The following is a 24,282-nucleotide window of genomic DNA, read 5'->3' on the forward strand; positions in this document are numbered from 1 at the left end:
ACAAGTTGTTTTTTATTTTGGCCTTCAAAAGACATCCTGACTTTTCATAATCGATCAAATAGTGGAGGCGTAATGATATTTTTCCAGATCAGAAGTTGGAAACTGACTTCCCACCTTCCTCGAATGCAGCATCAGTCTGCTGAGTTAACTGACGGCCGGCAACAATGCGAAATGTGCATTGAGAGGCTTTGGAAACCTACAGAAGAAATGGGCAATTTCCACCAATTCCCTATGAAGAACGAGGAAAAATATAAACTGGTAACTTGCTGGTGGCTACGACATAAAAAAAAAAATCAGGGGTGGAAAAAAAACCCGATGCGATATCACTCCCCCCTGCTTCTTTGCAGAGCTTCTCGATTACAAATGTTGCTGTTCATACTGCAATTATTGACATGCAATCAGGGGTTAATTTGTGCCGGATCCTGCCAGAACAAGATCCGGCACCTCTTGATTTTTTCCTCCCTGTGTTCCGGGACTTATTTGGGCAGATCTGGTACCTCTCGTCCATAGAAAATAATAATACCGTATTGGCCCGGATATAAGACGGCCCTGATTATAAGACGACCCCCTCTTTTTCAAGACTCAAGTTTGAAAAAAAAGACTTTTTGAACACCAAATTAATTTTTATACAGAAAATAATTGCAGTACATCTGAAACAAATGATTATAACAATATATTTGAGAGAAAAAACATGTTATTTTGCCTCATTCAAATCTTAATACCTGAACATTTAAATATGTAAACTAAAGTGCAATCACATTCGTAAATGAATGGCTTCTGGTTTTTGAAATGTAAATAAACCAATCTATTGTAATACAAAAAAAAAGATTGCAATAACTGCATTAACCATCAAAGTGAAGTCTAACTGTAACTGTAGTCTTGAAACAAATCTGAATAAGGAAAAACATTGCAATAAAATAATGCAAACTGGTTAAACTTGAGTGTAGCTGAGATCTATCATGACAGAGCATAGCTTCAATGATATCTGGCGCCATCTGATCTGTCATGACAAAACATCGCTTCAATGATATCTGGCGCCATCTAGCATCTAGTGCAGACATGTCCGGCCCGGGGGCCAAATGCGGCCCGCGGTCAAATTTCATCAGGCCCCCTGCCTCTGTCATAAAATCAATAACGTCTGGCCCGCACACAGACTTAATAAATTGGTCAGCAGTACTGCTACCAGGGGTGGCATGGCTCAGTGGTAGAGTAGTTGTCCCCCAAAACCAGAGGTTGTGGGTTCGATTCTCTGTCCTGATGAACTCGTCTAAGTGTGCTTGAGCAAGATACTGAACCACACGTTGCTCCTGGTGCTGCGTCACCAGTAGGTAGATGGCGAGATAGTGTAAAGCGCTTTGAGCGCCATGAAAGGTGGAAAAGCGCTGTATAAGTATAGCACCATTTACCAGCATATGAAGTAGCTTACACACTAAATGCTGCTCCTCATTTACCCACTACCCCGTGTGACCCTTCCAATTTCCTAAAATGGCGATAGTCAACAAAAGACAGTTGACTGTGTTGGCCAACGCTTCAAGGATAGGTGGAAATTGGACTATTTCTTCACCAAAATACGCAATAAATGTGTCCGCCTCTTTTGCAAAGAGACAGTCACCTTTTTTAAAGAGTTCACTGAGAGGCGATATTACCAAGCAAGAAACGCTGACATGTACGACAAGATTACAGGGAAGATACGTTGCGAGAAATTGAAGCAACCTGAAGCTAGTTTAATTCCACAGTAGAATTGCGCAAGAGCCCGAGAGTCAAAAGAGAACGCCACAGAGGCTAGTTGCGAGATTGTTGAAATTATTCATTTAAAAAAATAATGAAGCAAATGTGACGCACAGAATGGCTTGCTAAAATTTGCTTGAATATATTGTTCTGTCAGCCAAGGTCAGCCCCCCACATTTTTACTACACCAAATCTGGCCCCCTTTACAAAAAGTTTGGACACCCCTGATCTAGTGTCTAGACCGCGAATATAAGACAACCCCCTCTTTTTCAGCCTTACTTCAACGCAAAAAACACCGTCTTAAATTCGGGCCAATACCGTAATATAAAAACGTTTTGTTTTTGTTTTTTTTAATGTAGAAAGTAAAATTATAATAATATGTGTAAATTCATTTACAGAACAAATCCCAAGAATTGCATGTTTTTTTTTAAATAAAAATTTAACGTCATTTGAAAGAGTCGGAGATTTGTTGATGCACTGAAAAGCTGGACCAACAAATTACGTCCCTGACAAAAAAAGAACTTGGAAATTTGTGGCATCTGGGGAGCAAGCAGCCAGGATCAAACGGTATTTTAACATGCCAAAAAGCATTTACTGTCTTTTTTCAAAAAGAAGGAAGATGGTTCAAAACGAGTCAGAAAAGCAACAACTGGCGATGAGGGCAGCTGCAGCGATCAGGCTAACGGGCGGGACCGAGTGCAGCAGGAGGCTAGCGCGGCAGCAGCTAGTCAGGTTCACGGACAGCCAGCCAAGCCGGGGCAGGAGGCTTCTACCGTGGCAGCAGCTGGTCAGGTTCAGCGCCACCCGGAGTGGGGGGGGCAGCTACAGTGCCAGCTGTCAGCCAGGATGACCCCCAACAGTCGGAGCAACAGACCAGTACCCTTATGGGAAATTGGGGTTTGGGCTGCACAATTTGTAAGGCGGTGGGAACTTTGGAGCCAGAGAAGATATGGGGGATGAAACTCGCAAAAGAATGGTTTTGTGTTATTTATTACCGTATTGGCCCGAATATAAGACAGTGTTTTTTGCATTGAAATAAGACTGAAAAAGAGGGGGTCGTCTTATATTCGCGGTCTAGACATTATACCCATTCAAGACGCTAGATGACGCCAGATATCATTGAAGCGATGTTCTGTTATGACAGATCTCAGCTACTCTCCCCATTCACGACGCTAGATGGCGCCAGATATCATTGAAGCGATGGTCTGTCATGACGGATCTCAGCCACGAGTTTAACCAGTTATTTTATTGCAATATTTTTCCTTACTCACATTTGTTAAGACTACAGTTACAGTTTGACTTCACTGTAATGGTTAATGCAGTTATTGCAATTTTGTTGTTTTATCACAATAGATTGGTTTATCTACATTTCAAAAACCAGAAGCCATTCATTTACGAATGTGATTGCACTTTAGTTTACATATTTAAATGTTTAGATATTAAGATTTGAATGAGGCATAAAAACATGCTTTTTCTCTCAAATATATTGTTATAATCATTTGTTTCAGATGTACTGTGATTATTTTCTGTATAAAAATTAATTTTCAAACTTGATTCTAGAAAAAGAGGGGGTCGTCTTATAATCAGGGCCGTCTTATATTCGGGCCAATATGGTATAATCTCAGATTTTTTTATGTTTTACAAATTAGACCTGTTGAGAAACTAATTGCTGACTGTGTACTGTAAGTCCCACCTGTGGTTATGTGCTGTGCAGAGTATAGCTAAATAATTGTGAATTGTTGTCATAACATTTATAACATGGATGTTATCTGAAATTGAGGCTTGTAAGTCCCAAAGCATGGCAACTGGGCATTTGCGTCGTGTTTTCAGCGTACGTTCCGGGACCTGTGCCCGTCTCGTCATCCCTGTGCTGCCATATGTACTTTGCGTTCCGGCACCTTATGGTTTACAAATTAAGCACTACGTGCAATGGTAAGTTTTAATAACTTTATCCTGAAAACAAAGCCAACACTATTGATTGCATAGGTCATCGATGATTTTCACGTGTGCATATGTTGTTTTTTATTGGCATGCTATGCTTGAAGGCCAAAATAAATAACAACTTGTGGCGATCAGCCATCTTTGCTGTTTACATTCGCTTGGAATGCTTTAAGGTCGCAACTGGTACCCTCCGAGCGGGATAAGGCCAACTTCCCACCTTCCTCGAACGCAGCGTGAGAACGCGTGACCGAAGCACTCCTCTTTATTGGGATCGTATTACGCATTTTAAAAAAAATTCCTGCAGAATGAAATGAATTACGGCAGTTTGGTGTGACATTGTTTTGGCCACATGGGTGTTTTGAAACAATGATCTGTGTTTTGAATTTGTTTGACTAAGTTGGATCTGTATCGTTTTTTTATTAGCATGCTATGATGGTGCCATTGACACGCGCTAGCGTAGCCACTCCGGAGCCCTTAACTAACAAATAACTTGCAAACAAACGAAACGGAATTTGTTGAAATCAACTCCACCAACTAACTAAACCCCTGCTAACTCGAAGATTAAGTCTAATGTCAAAAGTCCTGAACTTCTGCTATAAATTGATAAATTATAAATAACAATAGCAAAAACTTTTTCAAAATCCCCTTGTTTTTAATAATTAAAAAAAAAAAAAAACTTTAGATAGAACATTTGCCATTTAACATTTATTGAAGCTATTAAAAAAAAAGAATACTGTTTTTTCTTATCTTTACTCTTCAATTTAAAAATGTAAAATAAAAAATATTTTTTTAAAGTATAAAAATAATCAAGACATTTAGTATTAACTCATTGCCTGGCCTGCTGAAAATGTTGACAGTTCAGGAGTGTGGCTGCGTTGGTGCTTTTTACATTCAGTGCAAAACTTCAACTGGATGCTAACAAGTAGTCGTGAAATCGCTGGGTTTTTGCGACTATTAAAACGTGTGTACCCTCTAGGAAAATTCACATTTTGAACTAAGACGCATGTTGACAATCGTACAGTGAAAAAAGTTTCGAGGTGACAATCCGGCTGCTTTTCCAACGTGGAATACGTGAATTGAAAACATAGCATCTGAGATCACATTCCCGCATTGTGGATTCAAAATAACATTCAGTTTGTAACAATCAATACAAGATTAAGCTTTGAAAACCAGTGTCTCACACTACAAGAAAAACACACTTGGAATTACTTGAACTGTTCTTTTTCTCATTCCGAAAAGTAAGACAAAATCCTACTTCTGTGATCAACGAATTAAGTTTTTTTAGGTGCACACTGTGAAGCAAAAGACCCCCCACAAGGTGAAGCCACACTGAAGAAAAAAATATCACGGATTGTGAGAAAAATACCCTACAAGAGCAAAATCGGCAGGCATTTAAATCTTTTCTGGTAGTTTTTCTGTGTTTTCAGTGTGGCCATAGTACTCTGTGTTACTCTTCTGATTTTGTGAGTGAGTGATGGTGTCTTTTACTGCCATACGTTGACGTGGTGAACACTCAGAAGATAGGCTTTAGTTCTCGGCTGACTGGTTTGCCGTCATTCCTCAGGTTGATTTTTTTTTTTTTTTTTCAGTTAAATTCTTCCAGGTAGATGTTTCCAGGTGGGTTTTGCTAGAACAGTGGTTCTCAAACATTTTACAGCAAGTACCACCGTAAAAAAATGCTCAGCTCTTCGATTGCTACCCTCATTTGTCACAATTAATTTTGACTGCGAGAGTTTGGAATGATCATCTTTCAGCGTCAATAGCACTGAAGTGTGAGCATCCGCTGTTAGTCCTCCCAATTCAAATGAATTGGAGGTCAATGGCAGCCAAATTACTAAAATATGTTAGAGTAATAAGCAAAATGTTCTGAAAAAAAGCCAGCGGTATTAGTTAATTTTATAATCAACAATCCGAGCATTAAAACTACATTTTGATTTTAAAAAAGAAGTTCAAACTAACTAAAGTAGTGCTGCAACGATTAATCAATTAAATTTTGCTGCTTCGAGTATTCGTTTAAGTGGCGTTGTAATGGTTTATTTTGAAAGTGTTTGCCTGTACTTTTATCATTTGGGTGGATACTCTGCCTTCTAGTCTTCCTCATTTCACATGGCTAAATCCAAGTGCTCCCTGTTAAGACCAACATAAGCTATGTATTTGTTTGAGCTAATGTTTTTTTAATGCATTCATTATTTTGTCTAAAGGTATTTTTAGCCTATTTTTGAGGGAATATGCGTCTGAACCATTTGCTAAGACCATTGTAAAAAAGTTAGCAAAAGTCCGCTAGTTTAAATGCTATCAAATTCTATGTAAGTTAGCAAATTGTTCTTTGTACATAGATCCTCATTTATTTATTTTTTATACCGTTTTAGGCTCAGCTCAGGTAATTTAATTTTTCTTGTTCCTTATCCGAGTACTCGATTATTCGAACTAATGGTTCATCGATTAATCGACTACTAAAATAATCGATAGCTGCAGCCCTAAACTACAGCATAACCTAAAAGTATCATCAGGCCAGAAGATATGATAAGCACACCCGAAGAGCGCCAAAGCCCTTAACTGGCATAACAACGGACATACAGTGCTGGCCAAAAGTACTGGCACCCCTGAAATTCTTTCAGATAATGCTCAATTTCTCCCAGAAAATGATTGCAATTACAAATGCTTTGGTAGTAATAGCTTCATTGATTTTGCCTGCAATGAAATAACACTAAAATAACAAATATTTTACTACCAATGCATTTATTCAGTACGACATGGCAAAATTTGTCCATAATGGTCAAAACTGTCTACTTCACCTTCACTGTTGCACCTCCCGAACGATATTTTATGCCACTGGATTTAGTCCGGCTTTTTTCATTTCCCTGCTTCTGCTTCATAGAATGTAAACAAACCAGGATGCGTAACAGCTAGCCGACATGCAAACCCGAACCGAGTGACGTCTCAAAGTCTTATTTTTGCTTTTCGAAGCAAAAAAATCACTCAAAACTACTCCGGAACATGTCACACAGCGGCGGGGTTGTCGATTGTCTCTGCCGATCGGCAACCCGCCTGGCGGCGAGCAAGTTACAGCTCGTCGTTTCACTGCATCGGGCAGGAAAGCTTGTTTGCGGGGATGCAACTGGAGAATGACCGCCGGACAAACCGGTCGGAGGAGTGCGTAGCTGCCACATGGTCAACACTAATATGGCGTAAATTAATGCTTAACTATACGGCGAAGACGTATACAGTGAGAGAGCGGCGTGCAGTTGTTGTGCAGCTGCCATGGCAGGATGTGACTGAGGAGAACTTTTCTACATGTCCGTCCATGATCAAACGTAAGTAAATATTCCTTTCTTTAAAGAAAGTTTGTAGTGTGTACTTTGTAATTTCTGTATTCGCGGCCATTTTTTAACACAAAGTTAAAATTTCTGATAACGTGGAAAATTTGACAGAACAACAGGCACACGAAGAGGGCAATAAGCCGAGTATAGTGCTCTCCTGGCGGGCACGTGAAGGACCGAGGAGGGGTGTGCGACAAACCGCCGGTCGTCGGCCGAGTGGCATTCTCGGTGGACAAGGAGCATTGTCAGCCACAAAGTGTAAGCCACCTCTGTCTTAAAACGTGTGCCATGATCCCAGTATTTAACATAATACAAAACACGATGTTTACTCACTTCCTCGTCCTTGTCGCACACTTGTTTTGGCCGATCTCGGGGTGAACGGGAACTTTTTCAAACCCTAAAAGCCTCACACGCCTCGCCCTTGTGCAGCTACAAAACCCTGCAGCCGTTTGGCTGGCGTGATGCGAAAAATAACCAAATTAGTTCAGCTGAATCCGCAGTCCATCTGCATGCTATAAAGCAATGATGTATTGTGAGATGCTGACCCGGGTGATGTCACATTTGCATTCGTCCTCAACTCGAGGCTGGAGCCGGAAGTTACTTATTTTCATGGCGCGGGATTCAGAAATTGAATTTTTTTAAAAACGATCGCTTCCACACACATCCAAGCGGTCCATTTCATTCAGGAGCATAAAATACCGCGTGAAATCTGAAATAAACATACTTTTTGGTGTCATACGCACTTTAAGCTAAATTTGGGAGTTTTGAGCTTCTTTCGCTTCTGTTTACGGTGCAGTCAATTTTTTGCTTGTTTTTTTCCATTAATTAGGTTAGTAGCTTCTTTAGAGTACCTTTTCTGGATATGCTATTTTTTTAGATAGGAACTTTTTGTTTTTCTTGACTTTTTTGCCAACATCATCAATATTAAAACAATAAAAGGCTTGAACTACTTCAGCTGTGTGTAATGAATCTAAAATATATGAAAGTCTAATGTTTATCAGTACATTACAGAAAATAATGAGCTTTATCACAATATGCAAATTTTTTAGAAGGACTAGTACTTCATGCTAGAGCTGAAACGAATACTCGAGCAACTCGAGTAACTCGAGTTTAAAAACTGATCCGAGTAATTTTATTCACCTCGAGTATTCGTTTATTTTGACAGCTCTAAGCATCACGTTTTGCTCGGACTACTTTTAATGCGGGACAACGCGCTGATGTTACGTGCGTAGAGGAAAAAGCAAAACAACAACAACAACAAAACTTACTGCAGCAGACAGCCGCTACACACGACGCCGACGTTGCTAAATACTTGCCCGCACGATGCTAGTTGGTAGCAGGTAGCGTCTGATGCGTCTCGTAGAGATCACATGTATGTTGAACTAGATGCGCAATGACAGACTCGGCCGTGTCTGGGCAGCGTTAGTAAACCGCCGCCATCTTAAAGCAGTAGTGCGCTAAGCGCTAATAAAGAGCGCTAAGCGCTAATAAATAAGATTAACGTTACTGTCACAAGCTCACGTAACGTTAGCCCTGCGGAGGGCCAGGTTTCTATTAATTATGACCACTGTCGATGCGTGGCTAACGTGTCTTACATACAGGCTTTAATATAACATAGCGTTGTGGAGTGATGAGGGTGTAAAATAAAAACTCAATAATGCTAACTGTCAATTTTAGCTCAGTAGTCATTGCTAGATAAAACACCAAGTAGCACTGGTCCCTAATGTGCTCCAATACAGCCTGTATCATACATTTATTTTGAACACTGCAAAAACTCAAAATCCTATCCGGACTTACAGTTTAGACTAACTTAAAACTTAACTAGAACTTAAAAATGGCTTGACACAAATAGAAATTCAATTGAAACACGTAGGAAAAAAATCCTAACTTTTAAGTGATGTGTGTTATCAAGCGTAACGGCATTTTTAGGTAAGATATATATAATTTTTTATTTTTTTTTTAATAAGATCTAAAAGTTTTTTGAGTGAAAGCAGTGAATTAGTCTTTTTTTTATTCCAGTTACATCTGAGATGCAATTGTTGGCTGTTTTCAACAATATACATCGAAAATAACGACATTGATTGACTGAAAATGGTTCAAGATTAGATGAAATGTCTTGTTTTCTCATGTATATTTATAATTGCTCTTCACCTAAAAATATGTTTTATCCCATTACTCGATTAATCGATAGAATTTTCAGTCGATTACTCGATTACTAAAATATTTGATAGCTGCAGCCCTACTTCATGCACTCCTGTGGATTAAAAAAATGTAGTTAGGACACGTCATTGGCAATCTTCGCTTACCACTAGAGGGAGCCAAGATAATTTTGGTGGTACTTGTACCGCGCTTTGAGAACCACTGCTCTACAAAGACTCCTTGATAATCAAACTTATTTTCTCCAGGTCAGTCAAAAGTGGGGGATTTCATTAGGTGACTTTGTAGAAGTTTGTTTGAACGATGAGCAGACATCCAGATGGATTTCTCCGGCTGGATTCCACCTGGGGGATTCCTCCGAATGGCTTTCTGGATGTCAGTCTGAAGGCCTCCAGTAGGTAAGAACACAGTGAGGAAGGAGAACTAAGAATGCTAGGACATAAACTCCTGATAGACGGCGTGGGAGAGGAAGATAAAAACCGTGATTAGAAGAACTTATCGTCGATGCGGAAGTGCGGCCGGGTGACGTCGTCCGGGTTTATGAAGACTGAAATAGACTTCCCGGGATTCTCGGTGACCAGCTGCTGGAGCTTCTTGGCCAGACGGTCGTCCGGCTGGTTTTCCCCACCGGCGTCCGACTGCGGCGACGGCAGATTGCCGGTGCTGCCGCGCCACTGCAACTCCACCGTCAGCCTGTTGGCGGCCTTGGCGTGCTCGATGGTGGTGCGCAGGTGCTCGGCCGGGTCGGAGCGCACCGAAGACAGCTTGCGGGCGTGGAGCACGGCGGCGTCATCCGACAGATTCTCCAACATGTTGCACTGCGGGATGAAGTAGTTGGGGCAGGTTTTGTTGACCAGGCAGTGCTGTAGGTCGTCGATGAGGCCTAGAAGGAAATGGGCGGAGAAGTCGTCCTGCGCCAGGTAGTTGGCGGGCAAGCGGTCGCATGCCCACAGCATGACGCTGCGCAGGTGGTAAGGACTGACCGCCTTGGGGCGCGACAGCAGCTTGACGATGATAGCCTTGCACGCCTGGTAGGCCTGCATGAGGCCGGGCGAGATGCACTTCTTTAACTGCACCTCGCTGCGGGCGAACGACAGCCGCCACTCGTTCTCCCGTCTGCCCTTGTGCGAGCAGGCGGGGACCAGGTAGAAACCGCTGATTACCTCCTCCTCGGTGATTTTGCCGTCCCAGAAGTGATTCTCCATCAACCAGCTCTGCGCCACGGCAGGCCAGCCCTTGAAGGATACGACAGGCACTACGTCGTAGAGCATGCGGCTGCTGCCCACACCCAGAATGACTGACACTACTGTGCCGTTGCGCTCCACCTTCTCCACGCGAGGAACACCCCTTTGGGGCTTCTTCTGCACCTGGATGGAGGGAAGCATAGCCGTAAGCCTGTCGCAATGTGCAATAATTCCATTTATCGCACGGTAGTAAATAAAAATGAAGGCGGTAATTTTTCCGCTGCGATTTATCGCCTCGCGTGCACACGGCAGACGTGCTGTTAAAGGTTCGGCTACTTGTTACAAACTGCACAAAATGCATCTTCGTTCCGGGTAGAGACGTCCCGATCGATCGGGTCCGATCAAGTCATTTTCAAAGTATTGGAATCGGCAAAAAAATATCGGACATGCCTTTTTTAATATATATATTAGGGCTGTCAAAATTATCGCGTTAACGGGCGTTATTATTATTATTTTTTTAATTAATCACGTTAAAATATTTGACGCAATTAACGCATGCAATGAATGACCCGCTGGCATATTGCCTCAAACATTACAATGAGGACGTTTATGGACATTAAGAGTGAAGAGAATGCCACCGGCCGCTTGGGGGCAGCGCCGTTCCATACTCATGTCTTCTAAACGTGGGAGAATTAGTAGTTGTGAGACGTTTATGCTGTATTCACAATGCAATGCAAATTGCTATTTGTGCTCCACACATATTTCGGTAAGTTTTCTTTCTTTTAGTGACAATTATATGTCTCTTGCTTTTTTTGGGTAAGATATGTACAGATACAATGGGTTTTCCCATTGGCAGTGTATCAAATACTTGTTCTCCCCACTGTATATGTTATACAGTAAAGGCGAGTGGACACAGGCATTTTGGACGGCGCCGTTTATTGATATAAGCTTCTCCTTCACAACAAACATAAGTATCGTTTAGTGAAAGCACAACAAAAATAATATTCTCTCAAAAAAAAAAAAATAAATGTTCACGGAAAGAAAAGCACTTCAGTCTACAGTAATGTGGCCCTATTCTGACACACAGTTAAACAACAATGCAAAATGAACTGGCATTCCATATCAAAATAGCTATGCAAAATACACGTAAAACTTTTCACTCTATTTTTATTATTATTATTTTTATTCTTCTTATGATTATATTAACTCTACTTTTGATTGAAAATTTTACAAATTTTATTAAAACGAAAGCACGAAGAGGGGTTTTAATATAAAATTACTATAACTTGTAACTATAACATTTATCGTTTAAGAACTACAAGTCTTTCTATCCGTGGATCACTTTAACAGAAAGAATGTTAATAATGCCATTTGTGGTTTTTTTGTTACAATAAACAAATACAGTACTGATGTACAGTATGTTGTATGTATATATCCGTCGTGTGTCTTATCTTTCCATTCCAACAATAAATTACATAAAAATATGGCATATTTTAGGATGGTTTGAATTACGATTAATTGAGATTAATTACGATTAATTAATTTTTAAGCTGTAATTAACTCGACTATAAATTTTTATCGTTTGACAGCCCTAATACATATATAATTTTTAATTAAATCGTTTTCTAATTGTATTTAACGTTACAGACAAAATGTCTTAGACTCATCCAGAGTAGTTTTGGCTTAAATTAGGGCTATAAAATTTATTGTTAACGGTGGTAATTCATTTTTTTAATCAATCACGTTAAATAATTAATGCATGCGCTGCACGACCCACTCACGCATTGTCGCGTTCAATCTATAAAAACGCTGTTTTACCTATAGATAGTGCTAAAAGGCAGCGTTTAATGAGTAGAGAGAATTTTGACAGCCTTTGGAGACATGTTTTATGTGGCTGAAGCCTTACAATACATCTCTCAGCAATTAAAATTAATGTTGGAGGCAATGTGGGGAAGAAAGGTACTATTTGATCATTTTCTTAACACCCTATGTTCTTTCCCAACGCAGAGAAGATATATCAATTGGTGCCCCTACGCACAGTCACAGTTGCACTTCCCATCATGCATTTTGGCAGAAGTTAAATGGCTGCAGTATCATTTACTGAAAGCTCAACAAATTCACTAGATGGCAATATTTAGACACAATATACAAAGTCACATTTATCCTTTAAGAATTACAAGTCTTTCTATCCATGGATCCCTCTCACAGAAAGAATGGTAATAATGTAAATGCCATCTTGAGGATTTATTGTCATAATAAACAAATACAGTACTTATGTACTGTATGTTGAATGTATATATTCGTCCGAGTTTTATTCATTTTTTTCTTAATGCATTGCCAAAATGTATATGATCGGGAATGATTGGAATTGAATCGGGAGCAAAAAAAAGCAATCGGATCGGGAAATATCGGGATCGGCAGATACTCAAACTAAAACGATCGGGATCGGATCGGGAGCAAAAAAACATGATCGGAACAACCCTAGTTCCGGGTTCGGTCAGGGTCCGGCAAAAAATAGCGCCTGAGCCAATCAGTTCCCATTAAATCCTATTGTTCAACGTACGGAGCCCGCCGGATGGTTTAGGCTATTTTCTATTTTTGCCGGAGATGCATCGGTCAAAATGGGCTAACCCAGGCTGGAGTCAACAGCCCAGTTGCTTATTCACTGTTTAACCAGCGAACATGGACCAAGAACGCTCCATCACGGAGGTGGAAAGTTACAAAGTGATTTATGATGCAGCAGATCATCATTATAAGGACAACATTAAATAGTATGTCATGCCCTGGGAAAATGTTAATATTCCATCATTTATCCATAAACGCATGCCTTTTGTATTCATATCATGCCACTTCGTGTAATTACACACAAGAAAATGAGAGAAATTTGGCTCGATTGTCAAGCTAAAATGACCGGCGCCCGAGATCTGGCAGATTGTGTGCGTGACGTCACTACAAGTGAAGAGAGTGCCAACGGCCACTAGGGGAGCAGCGCCTGTCTGCATCAATATAATTCCTTCTGGTGAAGGGAGAATTAAGGGTGTTTTGAGCTGTTTATGCTGATGCATTGTGTTCGTCCTGCACATATTCTAGGTTCCCTCATGAAGAAACACCCCTCGTTGTCAATAAAAGAGAATTCAGAATTGACAGTGAGGGGTGTTTTTTCAACAAGAAAATGGCTCAGTGCTTTAATACTGAATGGCGGCGATGATGGCAGACAATTTCGTTTCTAGTTTCAGCGACGAATCCGACGTAGAAGGACGTAACGAATGTTCATCTAATGGTGACGAGGAGGGTTACGAAGCTTTAATCGGTGTTTTAGGTTACCAATTTGAGCCCAAACGAACGCCAATGCAGCGTAATGAAACGGTCATTGAGGGGAGCAATGACACTGATGAAACATCGGCAGCAGATCGTGTGGGAAACACCAATGATTTGTTTTGCATTTCTTTTTGTGAAGCTGATACACCGTGACCGCAAAATAAAGTAATGCATAGAATAATTATCATTTATTGTGCTATCATAGCTTTTCGCTCTGCCAACAGACACAAATATGAATGGGATCAGAAGATTTGTTCTATATATTTTACGAGTGATAATTTATACATGTGTCCAGTCCTTTATCCAATGCGTGACATTTTTTTGCTTAGCCTTAGCCTCCTTTGCCAGTTATCGTCCTCTTTCTTGATATCTCGGGACATTTAGGTGACTGCGCGTGTATGGTAGGCACCGCATCTCCTTTGAGCAGCAATCTTTTAGCAAAACCCGAATTCACTTGTCCATAGTTTGAGAAGCTTTCAGGTGGAAAATGCGCACCACAGAAAACCGTGCCGGAGGCTCTGTCTAGAAAATTAGCCCTCTTTGCACGGACGAACTTTACCCATTGTCTGCGTAGTCCAGCTTTTTTTTCGCGTTCGGGAACTCATGGATACTATATTCCGATAAATAGCTATTTGTACACCACATAGCACAGCAGTTTTGAACCATTTTAGTGATGTTTTGGTCAAACAAACCCGAACACTACTCTCTCGTCGATAAAAAACAATGGCACCTGGCTCCGCCTCGACTTTCATTCACTTGTCGTGACGTCCCCGCCCCATTCGGCTGTTTCCGAAAAATTCTTTCGGAAATGTTCGTCATTTTTGATCTATTTTCGATAATTGCTCATTAATGTGATTGATTTTTTTGTTAACTTTATCAATATTTGTTATCTTGGCACATAATGGTTCTATTGATGTCTCACACCCCCTTTGCCGTTTCATACCCTTTAAAAAGGAAGCTGTATGGTGTCCTATTATGTGTGTTTTTCTGGCAATGATATCAAACGCACGACGTGCTGACAACTTTGTTTTTTATTAACACACGGCGCTAACAACACTTCCTCAACCTGTGGCTGTCGGCAGGCTGTGTCTGTCACTGCCACGTCACATGAACAAAACAACATCACCGTTGCGTGCGCTTCAGGGTTCCTCGGAAAACACCCAATCAGAATATTACACATGGAACGCCATAGCAGAAGCTGTGAGGGGAAAAGTTTTCATTTGCCCAAATCAGGGGTGTCCAAACTTTTTGCAAAGGGGGCCAGATTTGGTGTGGTAAAAATGTGGGGGGCCGACTTTGGTTGATGTCCTTTACGTAGAACAAGATATTTAAGCAAATTTTAGCAAGCCATTCTGTGTGTCACATTCGCTTTATTATTTTTTTAAATTATTTTTATTATTAAAAATCTCGCAAGGCGTTCTTTCGATTCTCGGATTCTTGCGAAATACTGCTGGTGTGGAATTAAACTAGCTTCATGTTGCTTTAATTTCTCGCTACATATCTTCCCTGTAATCTTGTCGGACATGTCAGCGTCTCTTGTCTGGTAATATTGCCTCACATTGAACTCTTTGAAAACAGCGACTGTCTCTTTGCAAATGAGGCAGACACAGTTGTTGCGTATTTTAGTGAAGAAATAGTCCGATTTCCACTTATCCCTGAAGCGTCGGCCGTCGCAGTCAACTTTCTTTTTTGTGTTGATTGTCACCATTTTAGAAAATTGGGAGTTAAGGGTCACATGGGGTACTGTTGCTTAGAGTGCTGCTGCCTTTTAGTAGGTAAATAGAGGAGCAGCATTTAGTGTGTAAGCTACTTCATATGATGGTAGCAGTACTGCTGACCAATTTATTAAGTCTGTGTGCGGGGCAGACGTTATTGATTTTATGACACAGGCTGGGGGCCGGATGAAATTTGAACAGGGGCCGCATTTGGCCCCCGGGCCGGACGTTGGACATGTCTAGCCTAAATGCTTAAGTTATGAGTGCAATTTTATTTTTTTCTTGAAAAAGACATTTTATTTATTCTGTGTTTCTGTGCGGTATTAATATTGTTGTCTTTTACTTAAAAGAGGCATGGTCTTGTTTTTAGTTGTGATTTCTAAAGTATTTTTGAATTCAAGAGGAAACATTTATCGCGTTTAAATGGGTCGACTTGCTCTTTTAATACATACTGTATTCTCACTGTGTTATTGTAAATTGGTTTAAAAAAAAAAAAAAATTAAATGAGGGGGTGGCAATAATATTGTATATCGCAATAATTTATGAGATAAATTATCGCACACTAAAATTTGTTATCGCGACAGGTCTAGTTGAAAGTTGGTGTGGAATTTTTTTTTTTAATCCGCTTGAAATCCGGCTTGAATTGAAATCATGGATTTATTGAATTTAGTTTGTCATCAGTTGAATTTAGTTTGTCAACAAGGGACCTCGCTTCGGAGCTGTAGCCTATAGTGGAGATCGCGAGTTTCCAGATAAGGCTAAGCCTACTCCATAATGAAATACTGTAATTGTTTGCTAGCTAGTGTTTGCTCCACTTTTAGCTTACATTTAATCAGTACAGCACACAAACCCTGAGCAATCTCTCCATACTAAAACAGTTGTATACTGTAATGTAAACTGTAGTATAGTTAAAACATTTATTCTAAGTCGTTCATTATGGTATTTGCTTTGAGAATATAATATACATTCACCAGCCACTTTACTAGGTACACCGTGCTTGTAACGGGTTGGACCCCCTTTTGCCTTCAGAACTGCCTCAATTCTTAGTGGCATAGATTCAACAAGGTGCTGGAAGCATTCCTCAGAGAGTTTGGTCCATATTGACATGATGGCATCACACAGTTGGTGCAGATTTGTCGGCTGCACATCCATGATGCGAATCTCCCGTTCCACCACATCCCAAAGATGCTCTATTGGATTGAGATCTGGTGACTGTGGAGGCCATTTGAGTACAGTGAACTCATTGTTATGTTCAAGAAACCGGTCTGAGATGATTCCAGCTTTATGACATGGCGCATTATCCTGCTGAAAGTAGCCATCAGAAGTTGGGTACATTGTGGTCATAAAGGGATGGACATGGTCAGCAACAATACTCAGGTAGGCTGTGGCGTTCCAACGATGCTCAATTGGTACCAAGGGGCCCAAAGAGTGCCAAGAAAATATTCCCCACACCATTAGACAACCACCACCAGCCTGAACCGTTGATACAAGGCAGGATGGATCCATGCTTTCATGTTGTTGACGCCAAATTCTGACCCTACCATCCGAATGTCGCAGCAGAAATCGAGACTCATCAGACCAGGCAACGTTTTTCCAATCTTCTATTGTCCAATTTCGATGAGCTTGTGCAAATTGTAGCCTCAGTTTCCTGTTCTTCGCTGAAAGGAGTGGTGCCCGGCGTGGTCTTCTGCGGCTGTAGCCCATCTGCCTCAAAGTTCGATGTACTGTGCCTTCAGAGATGCTCTTCTGCCTACCTTGTTTGTAACGGGTGGTTATTTGAGTTACTGTTGCCTTTCTATCAGCTCGAACCAGTCTGGCCATTCTCCTCTGACCTCTGGCATCAACGAGGCATTTCCGCCCACAGAACTGCCGCTGACTGGATATTTTTTCCATAAACCCTAGAGATGGTTGTGCGTGAAAATCCCAGTAGATCAGCAGTTTCTGAAACTCAGACCAGCCCTTCTGGCACCAACAACCATGCAACGTTCAAAGTCACTCAAATCACCAACTGTGTGATGCCATTATGTCAATTGGACCAAACTCTCTGAGGAATGCTTCCAGTACCTTGTTGAATCTATGCCAAGAAGAATTGAGGCAGTTCTGAAGGCAAAAAGGGGTCCAACCCGTTACTAGCATGGTGTACCTAATAAAGTGACCGGTGAGTGTATATTTAATACAAATATATTTAGTAGAGCTGAAACGAGTACTCGAGCAATTCGAGTAACTCGAGTTTAAAAACTGATCCGAGTAATTTTATTCACTTCGAGTAATCGTTTATTTTGACAGCTCTAAGCATCACGTTTTGATCGGACTACTTTTAATGCGGGACAACGCGCTGTCACGTGCGGAGAGGAAGAAGGAAAAAAAAAAAAAAAAACTTACTGCAGCCGACAGCCGCCACAAACGACGCCGACGTTGCTAAATACCAGCCCGCACAATGCTACGTTGGTAACAGGTACCGTCTGATGAGTCTCATAGAGATCACATGTATGTTGAAGTAGATGCACAATGACAGACTCAGCCGCGTCTGGGCAGCGTTAGTAAACAGCCGCCATCTTAAAGCAGTAGAGCGCTAAGCGCTAATAAAGAGCGCTAAGCGCTAATAAATAAGATTAACGTTACTGTCGCTACTAGCTCACGTAACGTTAGCCCTGCGGAGGGCTAGGTTTCAATTAATTATGACCACTGTCGATGCGTGGCTAACGTGTCTTACATACAGGCTTTAACATAACATAGAATTGTGGAGTGATGAGGGTGTAAAATAAAAACTTAATCATGCTAACTATCAATTTTAGCTCAGTAGTCATTGCTGGATAAAACACCAAGTAGCACTGGTCCCTAATGTGCTCCAATACAGCCTGTATCATACATTTATTTTGAACACTGCAAAAACTCAATTGAAACATGTGGGAAAAAAATCCTAACTTTTAAGTGACGTGTGTTATCAAGCGTAATGGCATTTTTAGGTAATATATATATATATATTTTTTAATAAGATCTAAGTTTTTTGAGTGAAAGCAGTGAATTAGTCTTTTTTTTTTATTCTAGTTACATCTGAGATGCAATTGTTGGCTGTTTTCAACAATATACATCGAAAATAAAGCCATTGATTGACTGAAAATGGTTCAAGATTAGATGAAATGTCTTGTTTTCTCATGTATATTTATAATTGCTCTTCACCTAAAAATATATTTGTTTTATCCGATTACTCGATTAATCGATAGAATTTTCAGTCGATTACTCGATTACTAAAATATTCGATAGCTGCAGCCCTAATATTTAGATTGTAAAAGATGGCCTTCAGTACATTTCTTATAGATGATATCAGTCTATTAAACATTGCTCTATACGCTGTATGTTTACATAAATATATTTTCATCTTAAATTAATGCAGAAAATGCCCAAATTAGTGTGTAAAGACTCACCAGAATGCAGGAAATTACGTAGTTGATACTCTAAATGTGTGTGTGTGTGTGTGTGGGGGGGTGTCCCGGCACTGGTGGTGGGGCCCAAAGTGATATCTTTTAATGGGTCCCTGGCAGCGCCCCTGTCAACCGGAAAAACATCTAGCGGGCGATAGCACCAACATATCCATTGTTAGTGTAGGCCAGGCATGTCCAAAGTCCGTTCCGGGGGCCAAATACGGCATGTGGACAAATTTCATCAGGCCCCCAACCTCTGTCATAAAATCAATAACGTCTGGCCCACACAGAGACTTAATAAATTGGTCAGCAGTACTGCTACCAGCATATGAAGTAGCTTACACACTAAATGCTGCTCCTCATTTACCACTAAAAGGCAGCAGCACTCTAAGCAACATTACCCCGTGTGACCTTTTACTCCCAATTTTCTAAAATGGCGACAATCAACAAAAAAAAAAAAAATGACTGCGACGGCTGACGCTTCAAGGATAGGTGGAAATTGGAGTATTTCTTCAATAAAATATGCAACAACTGTGTCTGCCTCATTTGCAAAGAGACAGTCGCTGCTTTTAAAGAGTTTAATGTGAGGCAATATTACCAAACAAGACACGCTGACATGTACGACAAGATTACAGGGAAGATACGTAGCGATAAATTGAAGCAACTTGAAGCTAGTTTCATTTCACAGCAGCAGTATTTCGCAAGAGCCTGAGATTCGAAAGAGTACGCCACAAAGGCTAGTTGCGAGATTGTTGAAATTATTAATTAAAAAAAATAATAAAGCAAATGTGACACACACAATGGCTTGCTAAAATTTCCTTAAATATATTGTTCTACGTAAAGGACGTCAGCCAAGGTCGGCCCCCCACATTTTTACCACACCAAAAATGACCCTCTTTGCAAAAAGTTTGGACACCCCTGGTGTAGGCGTTCAATGTATTTGTATTTCTTGCTGTTGTCTGTGTTTTCTTTCTTTTCTTGTGTTTCTTTTCTTTTCTTCTGTTCCCCCATAACCCTTTCCTGTTCGCTGCTTTGTCTGAATAAACAAGGTATTTTGAATGATCACAATGGGAGTATGTCATACTCTCAATGTGATACATTAAAACTGTTCAGACCAACCGGACACTTAGACTTCCATTCTCCGTGTCAAACAGCTGAACAGGACAGTTAAACAAAATAATAAATATAAAAAAAAAATAACGTTTGGTTATTTATTCAGGTTAGTTGTAAATAATTTATTTGGTTCTATAAGACAGGCTTGTGATTTGTTTATTTGATTTCGTGAAACTAGTCCATGACGTCACGTTTGACATCGTACTATATAACGCAGAAGTGGAGCTGTGGTCGCGAGTTAGCGCTAAGGCAGGAAGGAGGAAGCTTAGAGCCAGAATAGTTTTTGACTTCTCTCTCTCTCTCTTCCTATTTGGATTAACATCTCTCTATCTATCGTTACTCCTTTGTTTGTATTTTTGGATGACTAACTGTGGGTTACCTTTTGTTGGATTAAACGAATGAACTGAGAACGAGCGGAGTGAGACCTTTTCTTGGCCGCTGTCCAGCAGTGCGCGAGGGGGACGGAGCGAGGAGATAGTCGGACTCTAAGGGCTTTTTGTGTTTTGCAATCTAAAGTCATGTTTTTTTCTGTTGCCACAATAAAACAACCACAGACCTCCAGCAGCACCAGCGACACCGCCTGGTAGAACCAGTCGGCCACCAGCGTCGGCGAAAAGAAGTAGTTTGCAGCTCCGCTGATGTGCTCCACCACCGTACAGCAATCTTTCCACTTGCTGATTGTGCCCTCATCGAAGAGACGCAGGCTGAGCCAGGAGTGTCCTAGCGCTGAGTGCCTCATGTCCAACGTGACTGGCTGGTTGCGGTCGTGCAGCTTTAGCGCCGGCACCAGCAGCGTGAAGTCCATGTCGTAGTCCGCTCCGCGAGCGTACACGCTCAGCTCGTCTGGGTCCATGTCCACCACGCCTTCGCGTACGCCGCCCGACAGGAGAAGGTACTCGTTGGCCACTGGCAGCTTCTGGTCCAACTTCTGAACCATTCCTGGAACAATTGTGAGAAATGTAAGAGAAGTGCTTCGGATAAAACATCATCTCCGTCAACAATACACCAAAACAAAATACAGTAACTCATTACAAAGAAGACAGCTAAATTATTAATGCATGCTGATCCCTGTATGTGCTAATCCATATTGACCACTGTTTTTTTGGGCAGCCGTTTTTTTAAGCCCTTACCGACCAAATTTAGCACGAAAACGGCATTTGTTCATAGATAAGGCTCACTGGACTACAAACCACAGCTGCCCTCACTGTATTATGGGATAAATGAGCTAAAACATCTGTAATTAAATAATAAGAATAATACACAGATCCTGCTTACTAGGGGTGTAACGGTACACAAAAATCTCGGTTCGGTACGTACCTCGGTTTTGAGGTCACGGTTCGGTTCATTTTCGATACAGTAAGAAAACAAAATGCAAAATATAAATGTGCTAGTTGTTTACGACACACTTTTGCGCTTTCAACAATGGGAACAGTAGCCTATACAAAGCTAGAATTCTGCTCAAAAAGTGGCGGGTATTGAAAGAAAATAATCCAACAACAATTTGCCTTTCAGACCCCGCGTATTGGTCAGCTTTCTTTCTAAAAGAAAGAGGAAAAAAGAAGTCCTGTGCTAAAGAGAAAAGCAATCCTAATGACAAAGATTTTAACATGAAACAAATGAAATGCCTCAATGATTTTTTTATGAACGGTTTTCAAAAGCTGTTTTGGTGGATTTTCTCAAGTTAAAGCGCCACACAGAAATGAATAAATTTAATTGTGTAAGCAGGATCTGTGTATTATTTTCATTATTTAATTACAGGTGTTTTAGCTCATTTCAATTTATTTGATCTAAATGGGCTATTATTTATTTTATTATGTGTTTGTATTTTACATATGTGATGTAGTATTCATTTATATTGTATATTTTATGTTGTATAACTTTAGTTCCTATGTGGTTATGATTGCATATTGGTTTGAAAATCGACCGGATCCACCATATTTTTACACGAGTGACTTCCGGTCAGCTAGCTAGTAGTGTTGACGCAGGAGCGCCGCGTCTCGCGTCAGATAATAAACTCTGCCGTTTTTTTTCGCATGCATCGCGTTGAGCCGCTTCTGGGACGCGTCTAACATGCGGGCACACTGCGACTGGTGTGCATTGGCTGATTGACTTTAACGCCCGCGTTTCACTGCGTTCTCGCGGCGGCCACGTTGTCGTGCCGTTGACGTTTCTAGGTTATACTGTCCTACCATGTTGGTCCTCATTATAGTAGAGAAGACGGAGTAAATATAATCTACACAAAGAAACTGTAACCCGATCGACTCACAGCCTCGAAAAGTAAGGGTTATATTACGTCAGAAACTCGTTCGGTACGCGTCCGTTCCAAACCGACCACCAAGTACCGAAACGGTTCAATACGAATACATGTACCGTTACACCCTTCCTGCTTACACAATTAAATTTATTAATTTCTGTGTGGCGCTTTAACTTGAGAAAATCCACCAATAAAGCTTTTGAAAACCGTTTATAAGAAAAAAAATGATTCATTGAGGCATTTCATTTGTAAAATACATGTTAAAATCTTTGTCATTGGGATTGCTTTTCTCTTTAGCACAGGACTTCTTTTTTCTTCTTTCTTTCAGAAAGAAAGCTGACCAATACGCGGGGTCTGAGGGGCAAATTGTTGTTGGATTATCTTGAAATATCAGCTACTTTTTGAGCAGAATTCTAGCATTGTATAGGCTAATGGTCCTATTGTTGAAAGCACAAAGGTGTGTAATAAACAACTAGCACATTTATATTTTGCATTTTGTTTTCTTACTGTACCGAAAATGAACCGAACCATGACCTCAAAACCGAGGTATGTACCGAACCGAGATTTTTGTGTACCGTTACACCTCTAAGGGATATGGTGTCGTGCCAATGTAGTTACGCCAGTCAAAAATTGCATCCCCTGGGCGGAGCCATATGAGGGTAGATTTGTGTCTTCATTATTCGATCAAAAAAAAAAAAAAAAAAAGTTGCTTCAATCAAAATATATTTTTCCAATGAAAAAAAGTCACTTCAATAAAAAATGTGTTTGAATGCAAAAATAAATTTGAAACTAAAAAAATGCATTTGAAAGCTACTTTTATTTGATTTTTTAAAAATTTTTATTTAAGTCATTTTTTTTAATTGAAGCAGCTTTTTTGATTGACATGTGTGTCTTTATTATTCAATCAAAAAAAATAAGTTGCTTCATACAAAAAAATATATTTTCAAAAGAAAAATCAATCAAAAAAGTTTTTGAAAGCGAAAAAATATTTGAGACTCAAAAATTTGCATTTGGACACTTAATTTTTCATTTAGAAAAAGGTTTCTTTGATTTTAGCAATCCTTTTTGTGTTTGGGCCATATTATGGGTAGGAAATTTGTGTCTTAATCATTCAATCCCCCAAAAAGTTGCTTCAATTAAAAAAAAAAAAAAAATTTTTAAAATCAATCAAAGAAAAAAATCAATTGAAAAATAAAATTGCCCTCCTCCATTTTTTTTTAAAATAAGATGCAAAGCAAATGACAGTCTAAGATGCTAGTCACATGATCTGTTCGTAAAATAATTTTGACTACTTATAAAAATATTGTGTTTTATTTTGTTCGTTTCATTCATTTTGTTGTTTTCTTGCTTTACAACTTTTATAAAAATAGGAAAGGCAATTGCATGCAATGACACTTTTCGGCCACCAGGAGGGCCTGCCACAAACTCCGCTTATGCTCTCTACCACCAGGCTTTGCAAGTTTTCTGGGGGAAACACTGGTTGTATCGCGTATTTATGTTTCTTCTCCAGATAGTGTATGTGTGTGCACCCCACCCAGCATGGAGAAGATGAAATCCTTGGCCGTGTGGATCTCCAGGGCCCGCTGGTCATCGTACTCGCGTTGGTCGTGCTTGCTGAACTCCTGGATGAGGCGGTTCAGGTCCTCCATGCGGGCCGCCGACCTGAAGTCCAACTCGGGCCCGCCGCCACCGTGGGGCACCCTGCCGGCGGCGGCAGCCATGGTGGGGCTGTTCCCGAGGCTTCCCACCGAGCCGGCCCGACTGGAGAGAGCGGGGGCGGCCATGGTTTCTCCTCCACGGGGGTTTCGGCGGTGCTTCACGCTGTGATGCTGCCCGGGATGATGAGCAGAAACGGGCGTAGACTAACTGAACCGACACCAGGGGACAGCATCAACAAGCTCAGCCACAATAGCTAACACGATAACCGGGGGAAAAAAGTGTTGCACTTCCGTTTACATTAAAATAAAGTCACGAGTGGAGTCGATAGCGTGTCAAGTGTATAAAAAGAACGAAAGAAAAATTGCTTTTTATCAGACAAGTTATAATAAAAAGTAAAATTTATATTAATATGACGTAAACGTCCAATAAATTTCACAGAACGAACGCCGAGATGATTTTACTGTGAAGGTT

General features: G+C 40.6%; 1 protein-coding gene across 1 annotated transcript; it reads right to left on the reverse strand.

Annotated features, from left to right (window-relative positions):
- Positions 1-886: 886 nt before the first annotated feature.
- Positions 887-24,035, reverse strand: LOC130911279 (nucleotidyltransferase MB21D2). The gene is made up of 3 exons (XM_057829125.1): positions 23,687-24,035; positions 20,455-20,837; positions 887-10,513 (listed from the first exon to the last, which is right to left on the reverse strand). The coding sequence occupies exons 1-3, from the start codon at positions 23,934-23,936 to the stop codon at positions 9,632-9,634; spliced, it is 1,515 nt and encodes a 504-aa protein (XP_057685108.1). The 5' UTR covers positions 23,937-24,035; the 3' UTR covers positions 887-9,631.
- Between the last annotated feature and the right edge of the window lie 247 nt (positions 24,036-24,282).

This window comes from Corythoichthys intestinalis, unplaced genomic scaffold (genome assembly GCF_030265065.1).
Source record: "Corythoichthys intestinalis isolate RoL2023-P3 unplaced genomic scaffold, ASM3026506v1 HiC_scaffold_23, whole genome shotgun sequence".
NCBI lineage: Eukaryota > Metazoa > Chordata > Actinopteri > Syngnathiformes > Syngnathidae > Corythoichthys > Corythoichthys intestinalis.